Raw genomic sequence first — 25,986 nt, 5'->3', positions numbered from 1 at the left:
CAAGGCTTATTCACTTCCTTCAGTTTTATAATTGGATATCACTTCTTTCATGAGGCATTTATTGAACACTATGTAAAACAGCAGATTTTTTTGCTACACAGCATTCTCTATTCATCATATCCTGCTTTAAATTTCTTAATAACACTTACCACCATGTATTACTTTTTATTGTTTCTACCTACCGTCTAGATGGTAAACTCTGTATGATAGAGATTTTTTTTTTATTTCGATCCACTGTTGTAGCACTAGTTCCTAGAACTAGGACAAGTAATAGTATGTGCTTAACAAATATTTGTTGAGTGAATTGAATGAATGGTGGACTCGGGAGCTGTCGCCTTGTAAACATAATTTGACAAATTTTTATTTCGTTGGGGAGTTTTAACAATTGGGTTAGGCCAATTACATTACCCTTGATCTCTGTCACATTGTTATTTCCTAACTTCATCCTTCTCCCAAAGTTTAATTACATACGTTTTGTTAGAACTTTCCAGGAAGGGGACATTCATATAAATAATTTTTAGCTCTAAGAAAATAACCACTGTTGGATTAATGATTTTCCTACAAATTCTTAAGGTGGTGTCTTGTCTTATTTTGAAGGTTTTTAATCGACTTTGGTTTCCTCTTGTGAGACCTGGTGCTCTTGCAGTTCTTTCTCATATGCTGCTTAGCTTTCAGCATTCTCCAGAGGCGTTCCATTTGGTAAGTTGTGACATAAGCTTTCCACTTTGAAAAAGCCTCATTTTGAAAATTTAGTTTAATATTGAGTCACATTTTTATGTAGTAAAAATATTGCAAGTTAGTCCCAAATCTGTTTTCATGTAGCTTTATGATTTCCTAGAAAACTGAGATTGTGAGATTTCCCTCTAAGAATGTATTTTCGTGTCTTATTCAAACTACTCCACTTGCAACAACAACCAGCAGTTGAGAGTTACTGTTCACATGGGAGATGTCACTGATGGATGTCTGTTGCACAAATGAACAGTATAGAAGGATTAAAATGATTGAAAAGCACTGCTTTAGAATTTTGAAAGTATGAAAACACATCAGTCTTTGCAAGCTTTTCATTCACTCTCAGCCTACATCCTACAAATCCTGTTGACTGACCTTTAAAATACATCTAGAATCCTACCACTTTAAGCCAGCTGAATCATTGGCTTTTATTTGATTTCAATTATTTGATTATCAGTTACTGCAGATGAGAAATGACAAATTGTAATTTTGGTCAACTGTCCATTTACCACCCTAGGGCATCATAGGAAAACAGTGCCTTTGTGTGGTTACTTAATTCTTCCAAAGTCTAATCCTGTTTTATAGGACTAGAAACTCATTATCAATAAACCCACAATGGAAAAATCTTAGGAATACTGATTCACCATAACAAACGTCAGAGGAGACTAGTGAAGTTCAGAATTCCAGTTGTTTTTATTTATCTAGAATATATTCACATAGGTTGCTCAATGTCTCATTTCCACTGAAGGAAAGTCCACAGGCTTTGTAGTAAGTAAACCTTACTAGCACGTAATTACATTACACATTACCACTTAGGATGTGTGATTTCTGCAGTGAATTGCCCTAATTTTGGTGAGTTTAATCATCAAGCAATAACCTTATATATGTATAATAGAAAACAAAACTCAAACTTGAAATAAGATAGCAGGTGTACTAGCAAAGTCTTCCAAGAAAAAAACATCAATTATTTGTCCTTGTCTTCAGGCACAATCATGTGTAAGACATTTGAGAAAAGGCTTTGTTTTCCACATTTTTTTTAACTTTTAGATTCAAGGAAACATGTGAAAGTTTATTACATAGGTAAACTCGTGTCACATGGGTTTGTTTTACAGATTATTGCATTACCTAGTTATTAAACCCAGTACCCAATAGTTATCTTTTCCGCTCCTCTGTCTCCTCCCACTCTCCCCGCTCAAGTAGACCTCAATGTCTGTTGTCCCCTTTTTTGTGTTCATGAGTTCTCACCATTTTGCTCCCACTTACAAGTGAAAACATGGGGTATTTGGTTTTCTGTTCCTGGGTTAGTTTGCTAAGGATAATAGCCTCCACCTCCATCCGTATTCCCGCAGAAGACATGATCTCATTATTATGGCTCCATAGTATTCCATGGTGTATATGTACCACATTTTGTTTATCTGGTCTGTCACTGGTGGGCATTTAGATTGATTCCCTGTCTTTACTATTGTGAATAATGCTACAGTGAATTCACGTGCATGTATCTTTATGGTGGAATGATTTATATTCCTCTCGGCATATACCCTGTAATAGGAATGCTGGGTCAAATGCTAGTTCTGCTTTTAGCTCTTTGAAGAATCACCGTAGTACTTTCCACAATGGTTGAACGAATTTATACTCCCACCAAGTGTATAAGTGTTCCCCTTTTTTTTGAACCTTGACTTTTTAATGATAGCCATTCTGACTGGTAGGAAGATGGTAGCTCATTGTGGTTTTGATTAGCATTTCTTTGCTGATCAGTAATATTGAGCTTTTTTTCGTAAGCTTGTTGGCTGCATATATGTCTTATTTTGAAAAGCGTCTGTTCATGTCCTTTGCCCACTTTTTAATTGGGTTTTTCTCTTGTAAATTTGTTTAAGTTCCTTATAGATGCTGGATATTAGACCTTTGTCAGATGCATAGTTTTTAAGTATTTTCTCCCATTCCATAGGTTGTCTATTCACTCTGTTGATAGTTTCTTTTGCTGTGCAGAAGCTCTTAAGTTTAATTAGATCCCGTTTGTCAATTTTCGCTTTTGTTGCAATTGCTTTTGGTGTCTTTGTCATGCAATCTTTGCCCGTTCCTATGTCCAGGATGGTTTTGCCTAGGTTGTCTTCCAGGGTTTTTATAGTTTGGGGTTTTACATTTAAGTCTTATCCTTGATGTAACGAACATGGATACAAAAATCCTCAACTTGCAAACCAAATCCAGCAGCACTTCAAAAAAGCTAATCCATCATGATCAAGTAGGCTTCATCTCTAGGATACAAGGTTGGTTCAGCATACACAAATCAATCGCATAAACAGAAATAAAGACAAAAACCACATGGTTATATCAATGGATGCAGAAAAAGCTTTCAATAAATTCAACATGCCTTCATGTTAAATACTCTCGATAAACTAGGTATTAGAGAAACATGTCTAAAAATAATAAGAGGCATCTGTAACAAACCCACAACTAACATTATACTCAATGGGCAAAAGCTGGAAGCATTCCCCTTGAAAACCGGCACAAGACAAGGATGCCCTCTCTCATCATTCCTAATCGATATAGTACTGGAAGTCCTAGCCAGAGCAGTCAGGCAAGAGAAAGCAATATGGAACATCCATATAGGAAGATAAGAAGTGAAACTATTTGTAGATGATATGTTTCTGTATCTAGAAAACCCCATAGTCTCAGCCCAAAAGCTCCTTCAGCTGATAAACAACTTCAGCAAAGTCTCAGGATACAAAGTTAATGTACAAAAATCACTAGCATTCCTATACACCAACAGCAGCCAAGCTAAGAGCCAAATTAGGAAGGCAATCCCATTCACAACTGCCACAAAAAGAATAAAATACCTAGAAATACAGCTAAGCAGGGAGGTTAAAGATCTCTACAATGAGAAATACAAAACAGTGCTCAAAGAAATCAAGAAGACACAAACAAATGGAAAAACATCCCATGCTTATGGATAGGAAGAACCAATATCATTAAAATGGCCGTACTGCCCAAAGCAATTTACAGATGCAGTACTCTTTCTATCAAACTACCAATGACATTCTTCACAGAACTAAAGAAACACTATTTTAAAATCATATGGAACCAAAGAAGAACCTGAGTAGCCACAGCAATCCTAAGCAAAAGAACAAAGCTGGAGCCATCACATTACCCAGCTTCAAATTATACTACAGGGCCATAGTAGTATATTAAAACAGCATGGTACTGGTACAAAAACAGGCACATAGACTAATGGAACAGAAGAGAGACTCCACAGACAAGGCTGTACATCTATGACCATCTGATCTTGACAAAGCTGTCAACACAAGCAGTGGGGAAAAGGCTTCCTCTTCAATAAATGGTGCTTTGACAACTGGCTAGCCATATGAAGAAGATTGAAGCTGGACCCCTTCCTTACACCATATACAAAAATCAACTCAAAATGTTTTCCAAATTTCTAGGAAGGAGATTCTCTGACATAACTTTATCATTCATTCTAATGTTTATTGCCCACATTGAGGACATTCCTTAATTTCGTAGTGGGTAAAGTGGTAGTTAGATCACCTATAACTCCAAATAACTCAGTAAAGAACTTGGGCTTAGGAGTTGCTAAGTATGAGCAATAATCTAGAATCAGCATCATAATTCATTATACATTGAGAATATCTTAGGGCAAACCAAAGTTGATGTTAGAATATGTGGTGTTATGGGTCAGGTTGCTTTTCTCACGCATTTTACCCAGTAGAATAAATTTATTTTAAACAGATACCATGGCAGATAGTAATAATGGAGAAAGAAAAAAAATAAAAGCTTCTAATTAAGTTTTAAACATTTCCTCAAAAACTTTAGTATTATAATAATGTCAAAAAACATTTAGTTTCACTTATTCAAAAAAATCAACTTTCACACATTTAGAAGGTAATAGCCTGCTTGGAAGTTTATTTGTATAACTGTGAAAGACCAAGTCTTATTTCCATGTCTTGATAGTGTTGACCATTTAGGATATGCTAATAGACAACCATATAACCCGATTACAAAGACCTAATCTAATTTGACAGATTTGGAATTATAAATTTAATAATCACTTCTAAAATTTTTGCCTCTTCTGTCTCCACCTTTGAGAAAACAAAATAATTTAGATGTATGACTTCTAGCAAGAGAATATCTGATAAATGTGGCTTTGTGCGACAGAAGTGTAATTCATATTTGCTTAGAACTGTAAAGGTGATAGCAATAGAATGAACTCACTAGGAACTGGTAGTTTTATGGTCACATCAATGCCTGTGATGGAGGTAAGATAAAAGAAGGTAGTGCAAAAGCTACAGTGTGATTTAAGCACAAATGTAAAGCAAGACAGAGCAGAATGAAATAGCACTGTGTTGTAAGACTATGATTGTTCTTTTTGTGGGAAGGAAAGGGAATTGATGAATTATTACTATAATTGCTGTTATTTCTGTTTGATGGTATGACCCTAGTAGAGTTATAACTTTGTTTTTTTACCATGAGTTAGCAACCCCAAAATGTTCTAGAAATAGAACAGAAAATACCTTTTACCATAAGAAGTGTACATATGTAGTATCAGATTATAATTAAAAATTAATTGAAAAAAATATAGTATCATGCTAATGGAAAGAGCCATGTCTGTAAAATAGAAGTTGTTTCATTTTAATAACCTCCTAAAGATATGATTGGCTCTGGATTGATTGACTTTTTAGTTTAATTTTACAATGAAAGAAGATGGTTGTGCTGATGATCAGTATTAACAATATTCTATATGTTTATGAGCAATGATCATTGTAGATTTCACTTTTATTTTTAGCCCCAGTCCTTTAAAACTAACAGAAGTTTCTGATGCCATTTATTTTTAGAACCATCTCATCTTTTGGAGGGTGGGAAATGGGATTTGTTAGTAAGAATAGCCACTCTAACGTAAGGCATAGTCTCTGTGCTTATCTAAAAGTAATCTTATTACCTGAGCTGCAATGTTAGTTACACATGTAAAGATTTTCTTGAAGTAGACTTTAATGTGCAGTGTACTTTTAATTCTTTCAAGTAAAAAATTTTAAATTCACACTAGATGGAGCTCTTTAGCTAATTCTAGGATTGTTTTTTAAATGTTTATTCCCATTGAATGATCTGATCAATATAATAACCCTAACAATTTCAACCTACAGCATTTTTCAGAATGGTAGCAATGACTAAGATTCGTATTTTATACCTTAGTTTATGTTTTAGATGGTAAGGATGAGGAGAGGGGTCATATATGGGATTACAGTCATATGTGACTTCGAAAACTAGATTTACCTTGATATTTTAGAAATGTTTAACTTAATAGAAAAACTCTGTGACTGAACATACAGAAAAGTATTTGCTGATCATATATTGTTTGTATTCTGTTTGTAGGCTAGAGAATGTGTTACCAATTTGTATAAAGTCAGCACTGTTTATCCTTTTTTCCTCTTCAGATTGTTCCTCATGTGGTTAATTTGGTTCATTCTTTCAAAAATGATGGTCTGCCTTCCAGTACAGCCTTCTTAGTACAATTAACAGAATTGATACACTGTATGATGTATCATTATTCTGGATTTCCAGATCTCTATGAAACTATTCTGGAAGCAATAAAGGTATGATGATAGCTGTACCAATATTTGTGGAGTTGTGTTATATTAGTAAGGTGAAACATTCTTATAACCAGCTACTCAATTTACTATTTTATGGTAATGTGCTTTTTGTTTGAAAAATACAGTTAGAATCAGGTTTCACTTATGCTTAGGGAGTAACTGCTTTCTTGCTGCTGTCACCATTCTAAATTAATAACCATATTTCTTCATTTCTGCAGTGTCATCAATTATAAGGCATATCTTTAAATTTATAATAGCTTTTTGGGAAATTTGTTTAAAAAGAAATGTTACATTAACGCGTGCATCAGATTTGCACCCCAATATTAGAAGTGTTAAAGTATATGTAGAGTATGTCTTAGAATATAGGAAATGGAGTTTAATAAATATTTGACTTTGATTTCTTCCCCTTTTTAATTCTTTTTTTTTTTTTTTTTTCTTTTTGAGACCGAATCTCGCTCTGTCACCCAGGCTGGAGTGCAGTGGTGCAGTTTCTGCTCACTTCAACCTTTGCCTCCCGGATTCAAGCAATTCTTCTGCCTCAGCCTCCTGAGTAGCTGGGACTACAGGCACCTGCCACTACACCTGGCTAATTTTTGTATTTTCAGTAGAGAGAGGGTTTCACCATGTTGGCCAGGCTGGTCTCAAACTCCTGACCTCAAGTAATCCGCCTGCCTCGGCCTTCCAAAGTGCTGGGATTACAGGTGTGAGCCACTGCACCTGACCTCTTTTTGAATTATATTTTTGCTGTGGACTGTTCATCAGTGTTTAGAATCTTTATTTGAATTATTTGTGGAGTTATACTGTGTTTCAATTTTATATGTAAATGGATCTAAAAAGCACTTTTTTTTTTGGACAGTCGTGCTCTGTTGCCCAGGCTGAAGTGCAATGGCATAGTCATGGCTCACTGCAGTCTCTACATCTTGAGCTCAAGTGACCCTCCTGCCTCAGCTTCCCAAGTAGCTGGGACTACAGGTGCACACCACCACGCCACGCTAATTTTTTATTTTTTGTAGAGAAGGGGCCTCACTGTGTTGCTCAGGCTGGTCTTGAATTCCTAGGCTCAAGTGATCCTCGTCCTCCCAAAGTACTGGGATTACAGGCATGAGCCACTGTGCCTAGCCTAAAAAGCACTTCTGTTTGTGTTGAAGAATGGATCACAGTAAACATACTTTCCTCTCAGTAAACTTACTGCATAATCAGTGTATAGCAAAAGAATTGGAGAACTGAACTCAGCCAAACTTAATCCAGAAATTATTAGAAATCAATCCTATTGGTGGTTTTTTGTTTTTTTGAGATCTGAATTTCAATATAAAGGTCTTATCTTTACTTCTGTATCTGAGATGGATTAAAAACAGTTCTTTTTACTGTATCATTAACTAAATCAAACTTATTTTGGTTGAGCTCAGAACACAGACTGTTAAGCAATTAATATATATTGCTGGTGTGACACTTTGACACTTCAGAAGTAAATTATGTACAGGAGCATTGTGGAGTGGATGTGATGGTAATATTAATCTCTTTCTACATTGGATCCATAGATGATAGTTGCTGCACTTGTTAATTGATTGCCATTCTTTAGTTCGTCAGAGTTTTTCATGTTGAAAATTCTGATAACTCATATAGGCTCAGAAGAAACAAGGGGCTCGCTCTAAGCCCAAAGAAAGCACTCTTAGCTGTCAACAACAACAACAAAAATTAGAAGATTGAAACTCCTTCAGAAAATGTTTGTTTGCTAAGGTCTAAGTGCCAGATGCTAATAGCAGTCCGGATAAGCCCTAATGATTTTACCAACTTCCCTTAACTCTCCAGTGCTCTATTCATTCTTGAAATAATTTACACATGAAATGTTATCTCATACTTCACCAAGTTGATGAGAAAAATCCGTATGTTGTAATAATTTTCTATCTGGGTAACATGAGATTAAGTTTTATTTTTCTTAAAGGTCATTGTGCATAGATGCTTTCATTTCTCATTTCTTAATTACTTTGCGATTTTATTTCTAAGGGTTAATACTGAGTAAATATTAGTATTTAATGAAAAGAAAACATTTTTATTACAAAATTTGAAAACAAATTGTTTGCTTATGTTTAACTGTGTGCTAAAATTTAAGTCTTCATTCTACTGCCTTTGAATAGCACTGCAGTCATAAATAGTTCAAATGCGACTTGAATTTCCAGCTTTTGAGTATTTTTCAACTTGATAAACTCTGCTATTAGGTAGTATTTATTTTTGCCATACAGTTAAATTTGATATTTTGATGACTAGCCAAGTACTACCAGTTACTTCAAAACTAAGTGGGGGGAAAGAAAGTTCAAATGTCAATGTAAGAATCTTAATGCTGTTAATTAAACAACAAAAATAAGTTTTACTTTACTTTTAAACTGTTTTTCTTCTTTATGACCTATAGGATTTTCCTAAGCCCAGTGAAGAGAAGATTAAGTTAATTCTCAATCAAAGTGCCTGGACTTCTCAATCCAATTCTTTGGCGTCTTGCTTGTCTAGACTTTCTGGAAAATCTGAAACTGGGAAAACAGGTCTTATTAACCTAGGAAATACATGTTATATGAACAGTGTTATACAAGCCTTGTTTATGGCCACAGAGTAAGTTTAAATTTGAATCTTTTCATTTTAACTGTAGAGGTTGATGCATGCTGATGAAATATAAGATGATAGAATTGTCTACACATTATTCCATATAAATGGCATAAATGTTAACTTTTATTGCCTTATTCAGAAATGAAATTGCTATTAGTGCTCAGAAACTATGAAAACGTTAACATCAGGCTGGGTGTGGTGGTTCACACCTATAATCCCAGCACTTTGGGAGGCCGAGGCAGGTGGATCGCCTGAGGTCAGGAGTTCAAGAACAACAGCCTGGCCGACATGGCAAAACCCCATGACTACTAAAAATACAAAAAGTAGCCGGGCATGGTGGCGGGTGCCTGTAATCCCGGCTACTCGGGAGGCTGAGGCAGGAGAATTACTTGAACCCAGAAGGTAGAGGTTGCAGTGAGCCAAGATCGTTCCATTGCACTCCAGCCTGGGTGACAGAGTGAGACTCAGTCTCAAAATAAGAAAAGGTAACATTAATTCTGCTTATTATTCATTGCATTTAAATGCCACTTTAAAGAAATTACTCTGACGATTTTTTTTTTTTTTTTTGAGATGGAGTCTCACACTGTCACCTGGGCTGGAGTGCAGTGGCGCAATCTCAGCTCACTGCAACCTCCGCCTTCCGGGTTGATGCCATTCTCCTGCCTCAGCCTCCTGAGTAGCTGGAACTACACGTGCCTGCCACCATGCCCAGCTAGTTTTTTGTATTTTTAGTAGAGACGGGGTTTCACCATGTTAGCCAAGATGGTCTGGATCTCCTGACCTCGTGATCCACCTGCCACGGCCTCCTAAAGTGCTGGGATTACAGGCATGAGCCACCGCGCCCAGCTACTCTGATGATTTTTAACAGTGTAAAAGAAGGATTGATTGCACCTATTCCAGAGTTTAAGTGTGCTAGAGTACTTCACTGTTATTATCCTGTGAGACTAAAATTTTTTTAACCTGTATTTGTTTTGAGGGAAGTCATATATAATTTTATCTGCCCGTTGGTATTTTGTTGTCAGATCAACAACTTTATTGCTGTTTAAGAAGTTGTAAGTTCTGCTCTACCCCAGGGCAATAATTGCTGAACACATGTATAAACAGACATGTTTCTTTCCTCTCTTAAGAATTTTCTTTCAAATCCGTTTTCTTTTGCACCTAAGCAAATAGGAAATCAGAAGTTGTTAGTTATGTGAATGCTATCTGCAAAGGTACAAAATAATGATAAACTCTTCCTGAAGACAAAAACATGACTGAATTTTTCTCCTGAATACCAATAAAGTATTCATAGAACTTGCCCAAAGAGGTTTACAAATTGAGTTCTAAGCTTTTCCAAGTTGTTACACCTGCCCAGAGGAATCTTTTTTTTTTTTTTTTTTTTTTTTTTGAGACGGAGTCCCGCTCTGTCGCCCAGGCTGGAGTGCAGTGGCCAGATCTCAGCTCACTGCAACCTCCGCCTCCTGGGTTTACGCTATTCTCCTGCCTCAGCCTCCCGAGTAGCTGGGACTACAGGCACCCGCCACCTTGCCCGGCTAGTTTTTTGTATTTTTTAGTAGAGATGGGGTTTCACCGGGTTAGCCAGGATGGTCTGGATCTCCTGACCTCGTGATCCACCCATCTCGGCCTCCCAAAGTGCTGGGATTACAGGCTTGAGCCACCGCGCCCGGCCAGGAATCTTAAACTATCAAATGTCAAATATGGCCAGGCGCGGTGGCTTGCACCTATAATCCCAGCACTTTGGGAGAGTGAGGTGGGTGGATCACGAAATCAGGAGTTCGAGACTGGCCTGACTAACATGGTGAAACCCGTCTCTACTAAAAATACAAAAATTAGCCAGGCATGGTGGCGAGTGCCTGTAATCCCAACTACTCAGGAGGCTGAGGCAGGAGAATCACTTGAATTCGGGAGGCAGAGGTTGCAGTGAGCCAAGATCGCGCCACTGCCCTCCAGCCTGGGTGACAGAGCGAGACTCCATCTCACAAAAAAAGAAAGAAAGAAATGTAGAATTCGCTTTATTTTATTGTTGGGCCCCAGATTATAATACCAGCACTCAGGTGTCTTTGGTTTCGTTTAGCATTAAAGAATCCCCGTTTTACCATCAGAGGTAATCTAGTCCAGACATCTCCTTTTACAGATGACAGAGAAAACAGAAAACCAAAGCAGTTGTAACAGCAAGAGCAAATAAAAGGTTATCTCTTACTGAACAGTGGCCAATAATATTATCTCTGAATAGGAAGACAGCACATTGTATTTCTTAAGTAATATATGAATTCTTCATAGTTTAAAAATAGTTAAATTTTATATAGAATAAAAAGCAGACATTCCCATTTCCAAAGGTAATTTTGTTAACAGTTTACATTGTTCCAGACCTTTTTTGGTACAGTTGCATGTTTGTATTTAATATGAAAGCAAATGCATTTTGTTAAAGAAAATTTGCAGAGAATCCTATTTATATATTATTTTCCAGCCACTTGCTTTTATCATTCAATAATTTGTATTTGAAATACTCCCATGTTGGGGCAATACAGATCCGTGTCATTCCCAGTAAATGTGTATGCCATCATTTATCTATTAAATACTCATTAAATTAAATGAGTATTTAATAAATAATCCCTTAATAATGCTCCTATTGATGAATAGTAGGTTGTTTTGCTTATAATTAATATCTCTCTGTCCTTATACAGATATAGAGGATTTTTCTTTGAATATCCGCCATATCTTTGAATATCCTTTGAATATCTTTCAAATTGCTCTCCAGAAAAGCTATAGCATTTTGAACTATGATACTAATATAAGATTATACCTAGACCCTGTATCTTTAGCAGCAAATCAGCCTTTTTAATTTTTTGCCAATATGAAGAAAAATGCCTCTTTTAATTTGCATATCGCTGCTAATTATAGAGTTTTTTCCCTCTCTTATTTTTCTTCATTCATTTGTGTTTCTCTTCCAAATAACCTATTCTTTGTTTTGTACATCTTTTTGTTGGGTCTTTTTTGTTTTCGTGTTGATTTATATATACTCTGGATGATCATGCTTTGCTACATGCTTTTTTCCAGTCACAACTCAAATTTGTGGGGTGCTTTATTTATAATTTTTTTATTTTATGTGTCCCAGTCTTCTACTTTTCATTTATAGCATCTGGACTTTTGAAGGCCTTTATCCTCTAAATTTCTTCTTTCTTTATTTTAAGTACTTCAGTAGTTTTGTATTTTATATCTAGCTCATTAGTCCTGTGGTATCTGTGATGGTGTATAATCTTATGTAACTTCATTTTTTACCAGATGGATACCCAGTTGTCCCTTTACTTTTTTTTTTTTTAAGTAGTTTATCCTTTTCCCTTGCTGTACTCTGAATGACTTTAACTTTATAATGTGTTTTAATGACAGCATATTTTTTTATTTCATGAAGATTTGAAAGAATTTAAGTTGTTTACTTATGTTATAAATTAATGGCTTAACCTATTTCTATTTGCTAATCCAGAAAATAGAAATAACATGTGATAGCACATAGTCCATTAGCACACTTTACAGTAAGTGTTAATTTATTGTCATTCTTCCCTTCCTTCTTTACTGTTAGATAAGTAACTTCCTCAGGAAAAGGGCCATAGGTAAATGAAGTTTTACTTTAAGGACAATAAATTCTTGAACTAACTTGCTTTTAGCTTTTAAGAAATGCTTTTAAATGGCCAGACACAGTGGCTTATGCCTGTAATTCCAGCACTTTGGGAGGCCGAGGGGGCAGATCATTTGAGACCAGGAGTTCGAGACCAGCCTGGCCAACATAGTGAAACCCTGTCTCTACAAAAAAATACAAAAATTAGCTGGGCACGTTGGCACGCGCCTGTGTTCCCAGCTACTCAGGAGGCTGAGGCACAAGAATCGCTTGAACCTGGGAGGTGGAGGTTGCGGTGAACTGAGATTGCGCTACTGCCCTCCAGCCTAGACAACAAAAGGAGACTCTGTCTCAAAAAAAATAAAAAAACTTTTTAAAAATGCATGTGTGTGTGTACACACATATACATAAATCATTATATTCTCTTTCAGTTTCAGGAGACAAGTATTATCTTTAAATCTAAATGGGTGCAATTCATTAATGAAAAAATTACAGCATCTTTTTGCCTTTCTGGCTCATACGCAGGTGAGTATGTGTGTATAGTATGTTTATGTTAACTGTGTGGTAATATTCATTAAACTTTACATTATACCTAACCTTTTTAACTCATGAAATAATATAATAGATACTCATCCGTACAACAAATACACTTAGAAATGCTAAAGAGATACTGCCTAAAATATCTAGATATTTTTCTATTTTCAGGATATGCCCTAAGTTTTTATATTTTTCTCTTGCTTCCCATTATTGTAGCTGAATATTATGCTGACGCATTGATCTAGAAATTTTTACAAAGAAAATATGATTTCCTATCCAATAAATAAGCTCCTTCATGAAGAATTATTTTTGAATGCATCTTTGTTTCCTGATGTTAAATTAATAGATTTGTACAATAATGAGCAACTAAAATAATATTGTGTTGCCTGGGCTTTTTTCCCTTTTCTTATGTATACCCATTCATTATAACTAAAGATCTCTGCAGTTCTGTTTATCTGTTAAGTTCTAGAGCTTAAAATTTTGTGGTGATCTTTTATGTCCACACATTAATCCGGGGTCATTAATTTATGTTAATGGCACCAAGGTGGTCATATATAGTAAATATTCACATTTATTAAGAGACACTATATGCAGTCAATGGTAAGCATTAAAGGAAGAGTCTTGGTCAGGCGCCGTGGCTCACACCTGTAATCCCAACACTTGGAGGCCGAGGCAGGCAGATTACCTGAGGTCAGGAGTTTGAGACCAGACTGGCCAACATGGTGAAACCCCATCTCTACTAAAAATACAAAACTTAGCTGGGCTTGGTGGCACATGCCTGTAATCCCAGCTACTCACGAGGCTGAGATAGGAGAATTGCTTGAGCCCATTGAGGCAGAGCTTGCAGTGAGCGGAAATCATGCCACTGCACTCCAGCCTAGCCCACAGACCGAGCCCCTGCCTCAAAAAAAAAAAAAAAAAAAAAAAGAGTCTTTATGTTCAAAGAACTTTTAGTTTAGATTTTGAGCCTATACACATGAATTACATATGTATCATTATTTATAATATGTTATTTTTCTGGTTTTACTTTCATTGCCTTTATCTCACAGAGGTCTAAAGGAGTAGTAGTTAGGGCCAGAAGAAACAATAGGTCGAGAATTGATGGAATTCAGTTGATGGGAATGCTTTTGTTTTCTTTCTGTAAGCTGAGAAATATCACAGATATAACTTCTTAAATGGAAAGAATCTAGACAGGATTAATATGAGATGATAGTAATGGCCTATGAGTAGTTATATACTCAGATAATTTTATTATTGTTTATCTGGGGAAAGTATGTTCACAAATTAAATTTACCATATCAAGACCAAGGAAAATGAAAGCTATCTCCTTCCTCACTCCCTGTTGTTTCCTCGTAAATTGATTTTTGTGCTTTCTTTATCACTAGTCTGTATTTATTATGTATAAAATATATATGTTTATATGTATATGTAGGCAGATATATACTGTATTAACTTAAAATCTTAGGGGAGGTTTCCCTGCTCCTCCCAAGAAAAGAAAAATAGAAATTAAAAAGAGCCGGATTAAATTTCTGTCACAGTTGAGACTCTCTCTGGTAGCAGCCTGACAGATTATATTAGGCAGATAGATTTTCTCATATAATTGAAAAGTCCTTTTTTCTTATAATTAATAAAACAAACTTATTGAACATTTACATTTTTTTAGCCCCTGGTCTAAATCTTTTATGTCTTAATCATCAAAAACAGTCTATCATGTAATAAGGTATATCCCCATTTTACAGATGAAAAAAACAGGCTTACATTACCTGTTCAGGGTCATGCAAACAAGCAGCAGGATTGAGATATGAACCAAACAGCTCTGAAGCCCATGTTTAATGTAGGCTAAACTTCCTTCCTTCAGAATGCTGTAAACCCTTAATTTGGGTAAAATTTTTCTTAACTGAGAACTTCATTGTTATGAAGTTATGCCACAAATAATCAATGTCAAGAGAATTCCAAAGTTTCAACTTATAATCACATCTTTGAGATGCCTTTTCAGTTCTCTTTTATCATGGCAAAATCTAGGATTTGAACCTGGATCGCTCCAGAGTTGACAATTTAATCACTAAACAGCTTCTATACTTAAAAAAAAAAAATTAGCAAGGGTTTCTGACCAGTGTACTCACAATAAATGCACATTTATGACATGTATCTACTCAAGGAAATTTTCGCCTAAAGTAGGTATGCATGACTCTAGAGTATTTCCTTTATTACTTTGTTCAGAATATACACTAACAAAATATACATTAATCTTTTTTAGATTTGATTTTTATCAAAAAATTGTGGACTCAAACATGTGACTGTCACAGAGGGATGATACTAGGAGCTTTATATCAAGAGTTAGACCTGGGTTCTATCTTAATGCCCTGTGCCACTCATTTGGCTATATGACCCTGGACAAGTCACATGTTTCTCTAGCTCTCAATTCTGCTCTGCAGAGTGAGCAGTTATGACTAAAGATTACCTAACTTTATTTCTAAATAATTTTATCTGTCCCTGAGTTGCCATGTCTGGCCCTTTTGGCTGATGCGATGTTAACTGTAAATAATCTTTATTAAACACTATATATTAAGATTTCAGTTACTTGGTTCATGCTATAAGAATCACTTCCTTATATTTTCTCAATTGCTATTAAAAGAGGGAAGCATATGCACCTCGGATATTCTTTGAGGCTTCCAGACCTCCATGGTTTACTCCCAGATCACAGCAAGACTGTTCTGAATACCTCAGATTTCTCCTTGACAGGTAAAATGTATTCTTAAAATTGTGATTTGAGTGTTGTCTTTCATAACAGTTTAATTCTACTTAATATTGCTTTTACCTTTAAAAACATATTTCAAATGTCACTCTTTAAAATACTATTGCATTTCTTATATGTTTTTTATATATTGTTTTTGTTTTCCTTTTTTGAATTTTCTTCCTTGAGACCAGCTGTTCTCAAAGTGTGATACGAGGACCCCTGCGGGTTCCCAAAACACTTTCAGGAGTCTGTGAGGTCTTCTCTTTCCCAGCAGCATAACTGTGTGAGGCCAGATTTTCTTTCTATATTTCATCCAAAAAACATATGACAATAGAATGCAGAGAAGATATGAGACTCCAGCTGTCTTCTATTAAGCCAGATACTTAAAATATTTTCAAAATGTAAAACACTGCCATTCTTACTTTTTTTTTTTTTGATTTTAGAAAATACAACTTTTTCATTTTTAAAATGTTACTAATATTAAATAATGGGTTTATTATTGTTTGTTAAATGTTAATATTTTATTTTCTCAGTTCTGACAGTAAATATCAATAGATATAACCCATATAAAGGACAGCTCTTTGTTTTTTAATTATTTTTAAGAGGTTAAACGGGTCCTGGCACCAAAAAATTTAAGAGCCACTCCTTTAGACCAATTCATAATTGTACGGGTTTGGTATATTTTATTGTCGCCTGACCACTTAATTAATAAAACCTGTTATCATCTGTATCTCCCTGTCTTTGTTCTGCTCTGTGGAATGACTAGTAAAGTTAGTTGGGCTCGGTATGTGCAGCCTTCCTTCCATTCAGCTAAGAATCTATTCAGTAGTTTATTTGTGCCTGACTTTCTATGAGATGTCAGGAAGACAGAGATATATAAGACAGTTAAGGGACGTTTATAATTAACTGCAATGTAATACGTGCTATTAAGTAGCAGTATGAAGAAAGTGTAATGAGAATATAGAGTAGTAATAGCCACCCAGCTTTTTTTCTGCATTCTCAAGCTATTCAATTTTCTTTTAATTAAAACAGGAAAACCTGATTTGTTTACATTAAACATTAAATTTGATTAAAATAGTTTATAGAAGCCACTAATATTTTTAAATAGAAATGACATTTGAAGTTAATTTAAGTAGCTATATAATGATATCCTCTTCTGCAGGCTCCATGAAGAAGAAAAGATCTTGAAAGTTCAGTCCTCACACAAGCCTTCTGAAATTCTGGAATGCAATGAAACTTCTTTACAGGAAGTAGCTAGTAAAGCAGCAGTACTAACAGAGACCCCTCGTACAACTGACAGTGAGAAGACTTTAATAGAAAAAATGTTTGGAGGAAAATTACGAACTCACATATGTTGTTTGAACTGCAGGAGTACCTCACAAAAAGTGGAAGCCTTTACGGATCTTTCGCTTGCCTTTTGTCCTTCCTCTTCTTTGGAAAACATGTCTTTCCAAGATCCAGCATCATCACCCAGTACACAAGATGGTGGTCTAATGCAAGCCGCTGTACCCAGTCCTTCACAAGAACCAGTAGTTTATAATCCAACAACAGCTGCCTTCATCTGTGACTCAGTTGTGAATGAAAGAACCATAGGCAGTCCTCCTAATGAGTTTTACTGTTCTGAAAACACTTCTGTCCCTAACGAATCTAACAGGATTCTTGTTAATAAAGATGTACCTCAGAAACCAGGAGGTGAAACCACACCTTCAGTAACTGACTTACTAAATTATTTTTTGGCTCCAGAGATTCTTACTGGTGATAACCAATATTATTGTGAAAACTGTGCCTCTCTGCAGAATGCTGAGAAAACTATGCAAATCACAGAGGAACCTGAATACCTTATTCTTACTCTCCTGAGATTTTCATATGATCAGAAGTATCATGTGAGAAGGAAAATTTTAGACAATGTATCACTGCCACTGGTTTTGGAGTTGCCAGTTAAAAGAACTACTTCTTACTCTTCATTGTCAGAAAGTTGGTCTGTAGATGTTGACTTCACTGATCTTAGTGAGAACCTTGCTAAAAAATTAAAGCCTTCAGGGACTGATGAAGCTTCCTGCACAAAATTGGTGCCCTATGTATTAAGTTCTGTTGTGGTTCACTCTGGTATATCCTCTGAAAGTGGGCATTACTATTCTTATGCCAGAAATATCACAGGTACAGAGTCTTCATATCAGATATACCACCAGTCTGAGGCTCTGGCATTAGCATCCTCCCAGAGTCATTTACTAGGGAGAGAGTGTCCCAGTGCAGTTCTTGAACAGGATTTGGAAAATAAGGAAATGTCAAAAGAATGGTTTTTATTTAATGATAGTAGAGTGACATTTACTTCATTTCAGTCAGTCCAGAAAATTACAAGTAGGTTTCCAAAGGACACAGCTTATGTGCTTTTGTATAAAAAACAGCATAGTACTAATGGTTTAAGTGGTAATAACCCAACCAGTGGACTCTGGATAAATGGAGACCCACCTCTGCAGAAAGAACTTATGGATGCTATAACAAAAGACAATAAACTGTATTTACAGGTAAGTTGGAAATACTTTATTTGTTGAAAATATTAAACAATTGACAGATAGTTAAATGAGTACCCTCATTTTGAAATCTGACTTACAAGTTTTTATGAAACTCTGAAATGTAGGTCTAGATTTACATGAAGTATTCTCTACCTGTATAACTAAATTGCCTTTCTAATATTGTGACAATGTAAATGAAAAGTGGCAATCAGATGTAATGCAGAAGATTTTATTTGTTCATTACAAAAGATGGCTCATTATGAAATCATGCCATACAAAACACAGAAAGTTTACAAAAGTCGACATATCCTCCCTCTTCCCCTTAGTCTCACCCACCAGAGGAAACAACTGCTAAATGTGGTGTTTATGCCCGTAAGACCTTTGTGTAAATATTTTAAGGGCTATTTATTGATATTTAGGTGGATAAGATAAAAAAACACTAAAAGGTAGACTATGTAAAGAAAAGATATTCATATTCTTTGAGGATGTGGGCAGTAAAACCAAGGAGATAATAGAACAATTGTAAATCAAAGCCAAGGAATGGTTTTATATGAGATAAATTTATTCATAAATATACTTTTTTCAAGGAGTTAGTGATTTTATTACTTAAAGGCTAATAAAAAGTTAAAATTCTTGCTGTAAGTATTTTTTGTTGTTGTTTTTGAAACTTGCCAGTTCTCAACATACAGGGCTAGCAGTAAATTACAGGTGAAATTCTAGGTATATTAATTGGGTGGTCTAAGTGATTTTGAGTTTGAATGAGTACATTTAAAAAATTTTGTGTTTGAAAGTCACTCCTGAAAGATACAGATAGAATAAGAAATGAACCACTATAGTAGTGATTTTTAGAGGGAAATTTTCTCAAAAGCCTTCAAATTTACTGCATTATAAAATACTAATACATTTTTAAAGAAATATAGCAATGTTCTTGAGTGACAAAAACAATGAAGTTTACAGAAAAAAATAGAAAATCAGAATATTTGTTTGATCTGATTACTGAAGACTAACATCTAGTCAGATGGCTTATGATCAACATACTAGAAATAGATTGTATTCAACTGTGTCCTTCTTACTAGATATCATATAAACATTAGTCAAAGGAGAAATATGGGTTTTGAAAGATAAAAAACTACTCTCATTTCTATGATTAGAATCCCAAATGCTTATATAGCCAGCCATAGCAACTACTTGTTTATAGCTTAGCTCCAAGTGATTTTCCATTTTATCTTGCCATATACCTCATTACTTTCTGATTATACAATATTTGAGCGTAAGGAACTGTTCTTATTATTTTAAGACTAGTATATTACTTTAATATAAAGAAAAAGCATTCTGTATTTTGTTAATTCAGTTTTTCAGTTTTACGCAGTTGTTCTAAATTCCGTCTTAAGTTTCATGTTGACAAGTTGTTTAATGCAAGAAAAGATACCGCCAAATTTTACATTAAGGTATTTTCCTTATTAAGACTAGGTAGTAAATCAGAGTTTCATTATCAGAGTACCCTTTTAAAGCAAAAATACAAATAATAAGTATTCAATTTTTTTTTTTTTTTTTTTTTTTTTTCTGGAGATTGTCTCATTCTATCACCCAGGTTGAAGTTCAGTGCCGTGATCACGGTTTACTGAAGCCTTGAACTCCTGGGCTCAAGTGATTCTCCTGCCTCAGCTTCCTGAGTAGCTAAGGACTACAGGCATGTGTCACCATGCCTGGCTAATTTTAAAAAAAAGTTTTTTTAAAGATTGTCTTGCTATTTTACCCAGGCTAGTCTCAAACTCGTGGGCTCAAGCAGTCCTCCCTCCTCGACCTCCCAAAGTGCTAGGCCACTGCATGTGGCCCAATAATCAACTCAATTAGGAACTTATGTTTAGATTGTGATTATTTACATTTATTGATTGATTGATTGACACAGAGTCTCACTCTGTCACCCAGGCTGGAGTGCAGTGGCTTGATCTCGGCTCACTGCAACCTCCACTCCTGGGTTCAAGCAAATCTCAGGTCTCAGATACCCAAGTAGCTGGGATTACAGGCATACGCCACCATGCCTGGTAAATTTTTTTTTATTTTTAGTAGAGATGAGTTTCGTCATGTTGGCAGGCTGGTCTCAAACTCCTGGCCTCAAGTGATCTGCCCACCTTGGCCTCCCAAAGTGCTAGGATTACAGGCATGAGCCACTGTGCCCAGCCTATTTACTTTTAAATACAGTGATTGATAAAGGCTCAAATTGTGAAGTTTTTCATACCATTTAATCAGCTCATTCTGGTATTTTAAGTACATGTTGAGAGACTACGTTGTTTATTCTGTTATGTGAATGCACACGTGCTCATAATTACCAGGCAATAGAAAACTATAGTGTTGAGATTATGTATACAGCAGTTTTCAGCTATCAATTCTTAGTTTTAAACACCTGGAGCATGTACATGTATGTTTTCATTCTATCATTTTGTTTTTATATCCATTTTTCAGATATAATTCTTCTATGTCATGCTTTATAATAGATTACTATGTCTGGACTATAGCTTTAAGAAATAGCATTATACCTATTTATAAAACAGTTATAAAAACTTAAATTGTAAAAGTAAGGATGTGAAGTGAACATTTTGAGTTCCTCTGCTCTTGATCAATATTGCTAATGAATTTAACATTTTAGTACATATCAGGGTAGCTGCTTTCATTTTAATACTTCATAATCACATTAGAAACTCACCTTGTGATAATTTTAAGAAGCTTTTTTTAGGATTTCATTTTTACATTTTAGGATTTCATTTTTCAATTTTAAATCTAGCCACAACCAGATTTACAAGTGTTAGAAAATGTTGCTCTTTTGAGTATTGGCAAGATCTGTGGTTTTGAAAAACCCAGGCAAAAAATCTTATATGACAAACCATTTTCTACTCTGTGTATTATAGCCTCACATTTGGGAAAACAATGCAAATTGTGGATTTCAAAGTAAATTTTTGAAAGGACTTTTCTCTTCATATATTTCTTTCCCTTCAGTCCAGCTCCCGAAATTAGGAGTATCTCCATTGTTTTAGTGTCTGGAATATAAAAACTAACCCTTTGGTTAGGATACAGTGAGAGGTTATGTAACACATCATCCTTGCATGGTCCAGATTACCCACCCATCTGTCCCGCATCAGCCACAGACCGCTTCCTATCTTTTCTTGCTTGGTTTATTTCCTTTGTTTCTTTGGAGGAGGTAGTAGTTCTTCTTAACTTCTTAATTCTTTTCTTTTTCATACATTCAGAAGAGTATATTCAATATGTATGTGCAGTTTAAAAAAAAGGATTAATGTCAACAGTTTCACTTGAATGAGAAATATAAATACACTAAAAATTATTTGTCTCAAGGAGCAATAACTTTCCTGTGACTAGATCTATAGTCTACTACTGAAATTAGAATTAACTTTAGTACTGATATAAATTTGTGATATAAATTACACATTCTATGATAATCATAATTTTGACATTGTACACAATGTTCTTAACTATATTAAGTAAAATGAAAGACAGTTTTTCCTATTTTTATCCATTGTCTAAGCTTATCATCAGAAAACAGAATACTGCACATTTTTTTCTGTCAGCCATATATTTCTATAAATAATAAAGCAGAAAAAGAATATTACTTTTTTGGGATGCTGTATATCTTGAAATACAATATAGGTTTCATGGGTACACATGCAATGGAGTTACTAATTTTATATTTTATGTCATTCGACATAGTTTCTTTAAGGGAATCACTGTACAAAAACGTCTATGCAAAATTTGCCATATCTTTTAGTAGCAGAAGTTCAAGGAGAACTTCTTGAACTCTACCTTATATGTCTGTTCAGTTTTAATTCATTAGGGAACATTATCTATGTATCTGAAACCGTGTGTTGTTTCTCAGATACAGAGTCATAGTTTCATTGCTTGTTTGGATAGTTTAATAGGTTATAGAGCTAGAACAATGAGGATTTGTAGCTGGGGCGGGGGGTTGTGTCTGTTTCTGATGTTACTTTTGGCACTTAATTTCAATCTGTAAAACATTTGTAATTCCTACTTTAATTTTATAGATCAAGGATAAATTAATACATATATCACCTTAAAAATACTTTGTAGGTAGACATTATACCAATGAGCCAGCAATTGTTGTAAATGACACTGTAGATCACAAAAATGTTTTTAAGAAATATCCTGCAAATTAAGTTCTAAAAGCGCTATCAGAGACTGGTTAGTTAAGCCATTTTGTTACAAGGATTTGTCAAAGGTCCCTTTCAGCCATAAAAATAGGTGATTCTTGATCATTTTGTGTACTGGGACTTGAACAGAAGATGCTATATGCTACTGAAAAATAAAGTATCCATAATGTGACAGATAGGTGTCGGTATGCCTAGGTCTTTTCTTCGTAATGAAAAATTGAGCATTTTGTGAAGAGGGAATAATAATAAACTAAATCATTTTAGCTAGAAATTATAAAATAGTATTACCTTGCCAGATGGAACAAAAGCACTAGGCCTTAAGTTGAAAAATTGAAATCATAGTGTTTTTGTTATTAATGTTAACTGTATTTTGAAAGCCCTTCAGGATGATTATGCTAACAAGTTCAGGTATGCTGTGACCAGTAACTGTTAGACCTTATTTTTACCAACCCCATTTGAAATCTGTAGATCCTCTCCCAGAAAAATAGGCACATGCCGGAATATTTTGCATATTTTTCCAAAGAGTTTGTGGGTCCCAGTTTCAGAATCCAGTTGTACACCTTGCCAAATGAATTTGCCAGTATTTATTCACATTTGCTCCCTTTGAAGCTAAGCACCTAATAGTATTCTAATCTGAGATCATTAATATTTATTGAATACCTAATATATGCCTGGCATCTAGATAAATATGACTGAGTTCTGATAAAAGTTTTCCTGATAAGGACACGTTTTAGATATTACTGTGAGGAGGTAGGCTTCATTTTACTTGTCAGTGTTTTTTGAGACCTGTCTTACTATTTATTGAGAAATAGTCTATGGAAAGGGCAGAAAAAAAATTCATTCTTCTTCCTTTATTCATACGTTTAACTGTAATCACCCACTTCCAAAATAGCCCCAATTGCTGGAGAATAGATAATCTATTGCGATAATCTTTGAATTCTATGTTAAATATATTAGAAAAGGATCTATTCCAATATGTTTTAGGGGGTTGCAGGAACTGTAATATTTTCTTAGAGAAATTTTTTTTTCTTAGGTGCTTTAGTTTCAAAGTTATTGAGATTTGAAGAATGCTTATACGGATTAAGGTAGTTTTAAAATATTTCTATAGATGATATAACCATTGTATTTAGCATTTTAATTTCATAAAAATTATTTTTAATTTTAGGAACAAGAGTTGAATGCTCGAGCCCGGGCCCTACAAGCTGCATCTGCTTCATGTTCATTTCGGCCCAATGGATTTGATGACAATGACCCACCAGGAAGCTGTGGACCAACTGGTGGAGGGGGTGGAGGAGGATTTAATACAGTTGGCAGACTCGTATTTTGATCCTGAGAGAGTCCAAAATGCACTGGTCACGAAACATCTACTACTATGACTGTTAAAATGTCACAGACTATAACAAATATCTATCTTTTATTTTTCATTAGACCCTTATACTTCAAGAGAACACATTCAGTGCTTGTTTTTATTTTCTTGACACATTTATTAACAAAATGCATCATGGAAAAAAAATCTACCTCTTAAAATTCCATTTGCTTTTATGGTTAGACATGCTTGACCAAAAATGTTCAGAAGAAAATATGTACCTGGTCCCTAATTAAGCTGCATTAAATTTGGTAGAAGCATTTAAATGGTCTATCTTCAGTTTTACTGAACAAAAAATGTAATTTATTTAGCATTCTTTATAAAAGAATTAATGCTAGAGGTAAAAAAAAAAAAAAAATACTTGTTTTTAAAAAATCCTTTACGTCTTGTGTAATTATCCCATTATTAAATTCAAGTCTTTAAAAATCAACTGGAGATGATAGTCTCTAAGGAAGGCAATAACAAAATTTATCAAGATATAGTACTTTTCAGTTTTTGTGTAGTGTCTTCAGCATCACTGTATCTGTATTTCAAGTACAAATGTTTTTAAAAAGGATTCTTTATACATATGTGCTGAATTGATTTTAAGAAAGTTGCATGATCCTGTAAGAGCAACATTTTTACCTAAAAAATGCTAACTTTGTAGTATTTCTAATTGTTCAAGGATTTTAAAATTCTATTTCAGGGAGTATATCTTCTGTGTGTTTTGAAGGAGGTGAGTTCTGTATGTGCCTTGCAGTACTGTAATTCAAAAATAGGAATCTTTGGCTGCGAAATGTTTTTTTGTTTTTTTTTTTTTTAAATGAAATGTTAGGAAGTAATTTTTGTGCTAACATTAAAATTATAACTTTTTGAAAGGTAATAGATTTTCCAGAAGTAAAATCTGATGGTTCTAAATCAATCAATGTGATAGTTCATTTTTAACTCTTAGAAGAATTCAGAGGAAATGAACCCAGCTAAGTATAAAATCTTTCTTGATTTTGTTACTTATTCCTCAGAATATTAAACATTGATCACATATTTTTAGAGTTGTACATTTGAGTTTTTTGTTTGTTTCAGTCATATGTTTTGCACCGTTGTTTCTGTTTTCATAGTTCTAGATAAAATGTTAAAATGCCAAACCCTACCTTCCTACACTTTCTTTTGCCAGGAAACTGGAAACATGTCAGTTCTCCTGGTTCTTGATTATACAGTACTCAAGAGTTATCCCAGTTATCCCCCTTCCTAAAGGTTTTAACTTATCCACAGTTGTTCATTGTTCTCAAGATTGGTCTCATATTTATTTTGAAAACATTTTAAGGAAAAGAATGTTCTTCGATGATTTGGGGTTTATCTTTTTCCCAAGCTTTTATGGCAGTGGTTAAAAAAACAGAAATCCTCATGTTTATTCCACTACCTCCCATTCCTAACCTGTTTCCAGTCACCAGGAAGATTAGGAAGGCGGATTAGATTAAAAACTGAAAATTCTTTGCAGATTTAATCAAGGTTCTCCTCCTTATAAATGAATGAACCAGTTATCATGCTTTTCGGTGGTCTTCTTATCCCAATAGTGAATTTCTGAGCTATCCTGTGTATTCAGTTATCCACTTACTTGATAGCAACTTATGATCAGATTATATCAGTCTTGGCATTTATTGAAATTGGTAAAGTGATTTAATACTTGATAGATTGATATTGAGCTAAGATGCTTCTAGCAACTTTCATAAAAGCAATTAGACTTACGCAGCTTTATCTATGAATATCAATCAGATCTCTCAAGGATTTTATGTATCAAGATAATATGTATTGACTTTTTTAAATGATAAAATGAATTCTAGTTAGAGTCTTTCCTTGGTATCTGCAGTGGATTGGTTCCAGAACACCATCCCCCAATATTAAAATCCACAGATGCTCAAGTCCCTTACTTATATAAAATAGCACAGAATTTGTATATAACCTATGCACATCCTCCCATATACTTTAATCTCTACATGATGAGATATGATTGCATAGCACTTACATTGTGCTATGTAGTTGTTATACTATATTGTTTTTTCATTTGTGCTATTTTTTATTACATTTATTGTTTTTTTAAATTTTCTATCCAAAGTTGTTTGAATCTATGGATACAGAGCCTGAGGATAT

General features: G+C 34.6%; 1 protein-coding gene across 1 annotated transcript in view; it reads left to right on the top strand.

The window, feature by feature from the left end:
* USP38 (ubiquitin specific peptidase 38) overlaps positions 1-25,379 on the top strand; it is a 36,190-nt gene extending 10,811 nt beyond the window's left edge. The window contains exons 4-10 of the mRNA XM_023225974.2: positions 598-699; positions 6,168-6,326; positions 8,731-8,924; positions 12,963-13,056; positions 15,704-15,810; positions 16,968-18,330; positions 23,662-25,379. Coding sequence (XP_023081742.1) covers positions 598-699; positions 6,168-6,326; positions 8,731-8,924; positions 12,963-13,056; positions 15,704-15,810; positions 16,968-18,330; positions 23,662-23,823 — 2,181 coding nt within the window. The 3' untranslated portion in view covers positions 23,824-25,379. The remainder of the gene's footprint in view (positions 1-597; positions 700-6,167; positions 6,327-8,730; positions 8,925-12,962; positions 13,057-15,703; positions 15,811-16,967; positions 18,331-23,661) is intronic.
* The last annotated feature ends 607 nt before the right edge of the window (positions 25,380-25,986 follow it).

This window comes from Piliocolobus tephrosceles, chromosome 3, assembly GCF_002776525.5.
Source record: "Piliocolobus tephrosceles isolate RC106 chromosome 3, ASM277652v3, whole genome shotgun sequence".
Classification (NCBI taxonomy): Eukaryota; Metazoa; Chordata; class Mammalia; order Primates; family Cercopithecidae; genus Piliocolobus; species Piliocolobus tephrosceles.
The sequence above is the reverse complement of the archived record's forward strand: the minus strand, read 5'-3'. Positions and strand labels throughout refer to the sequence as shown.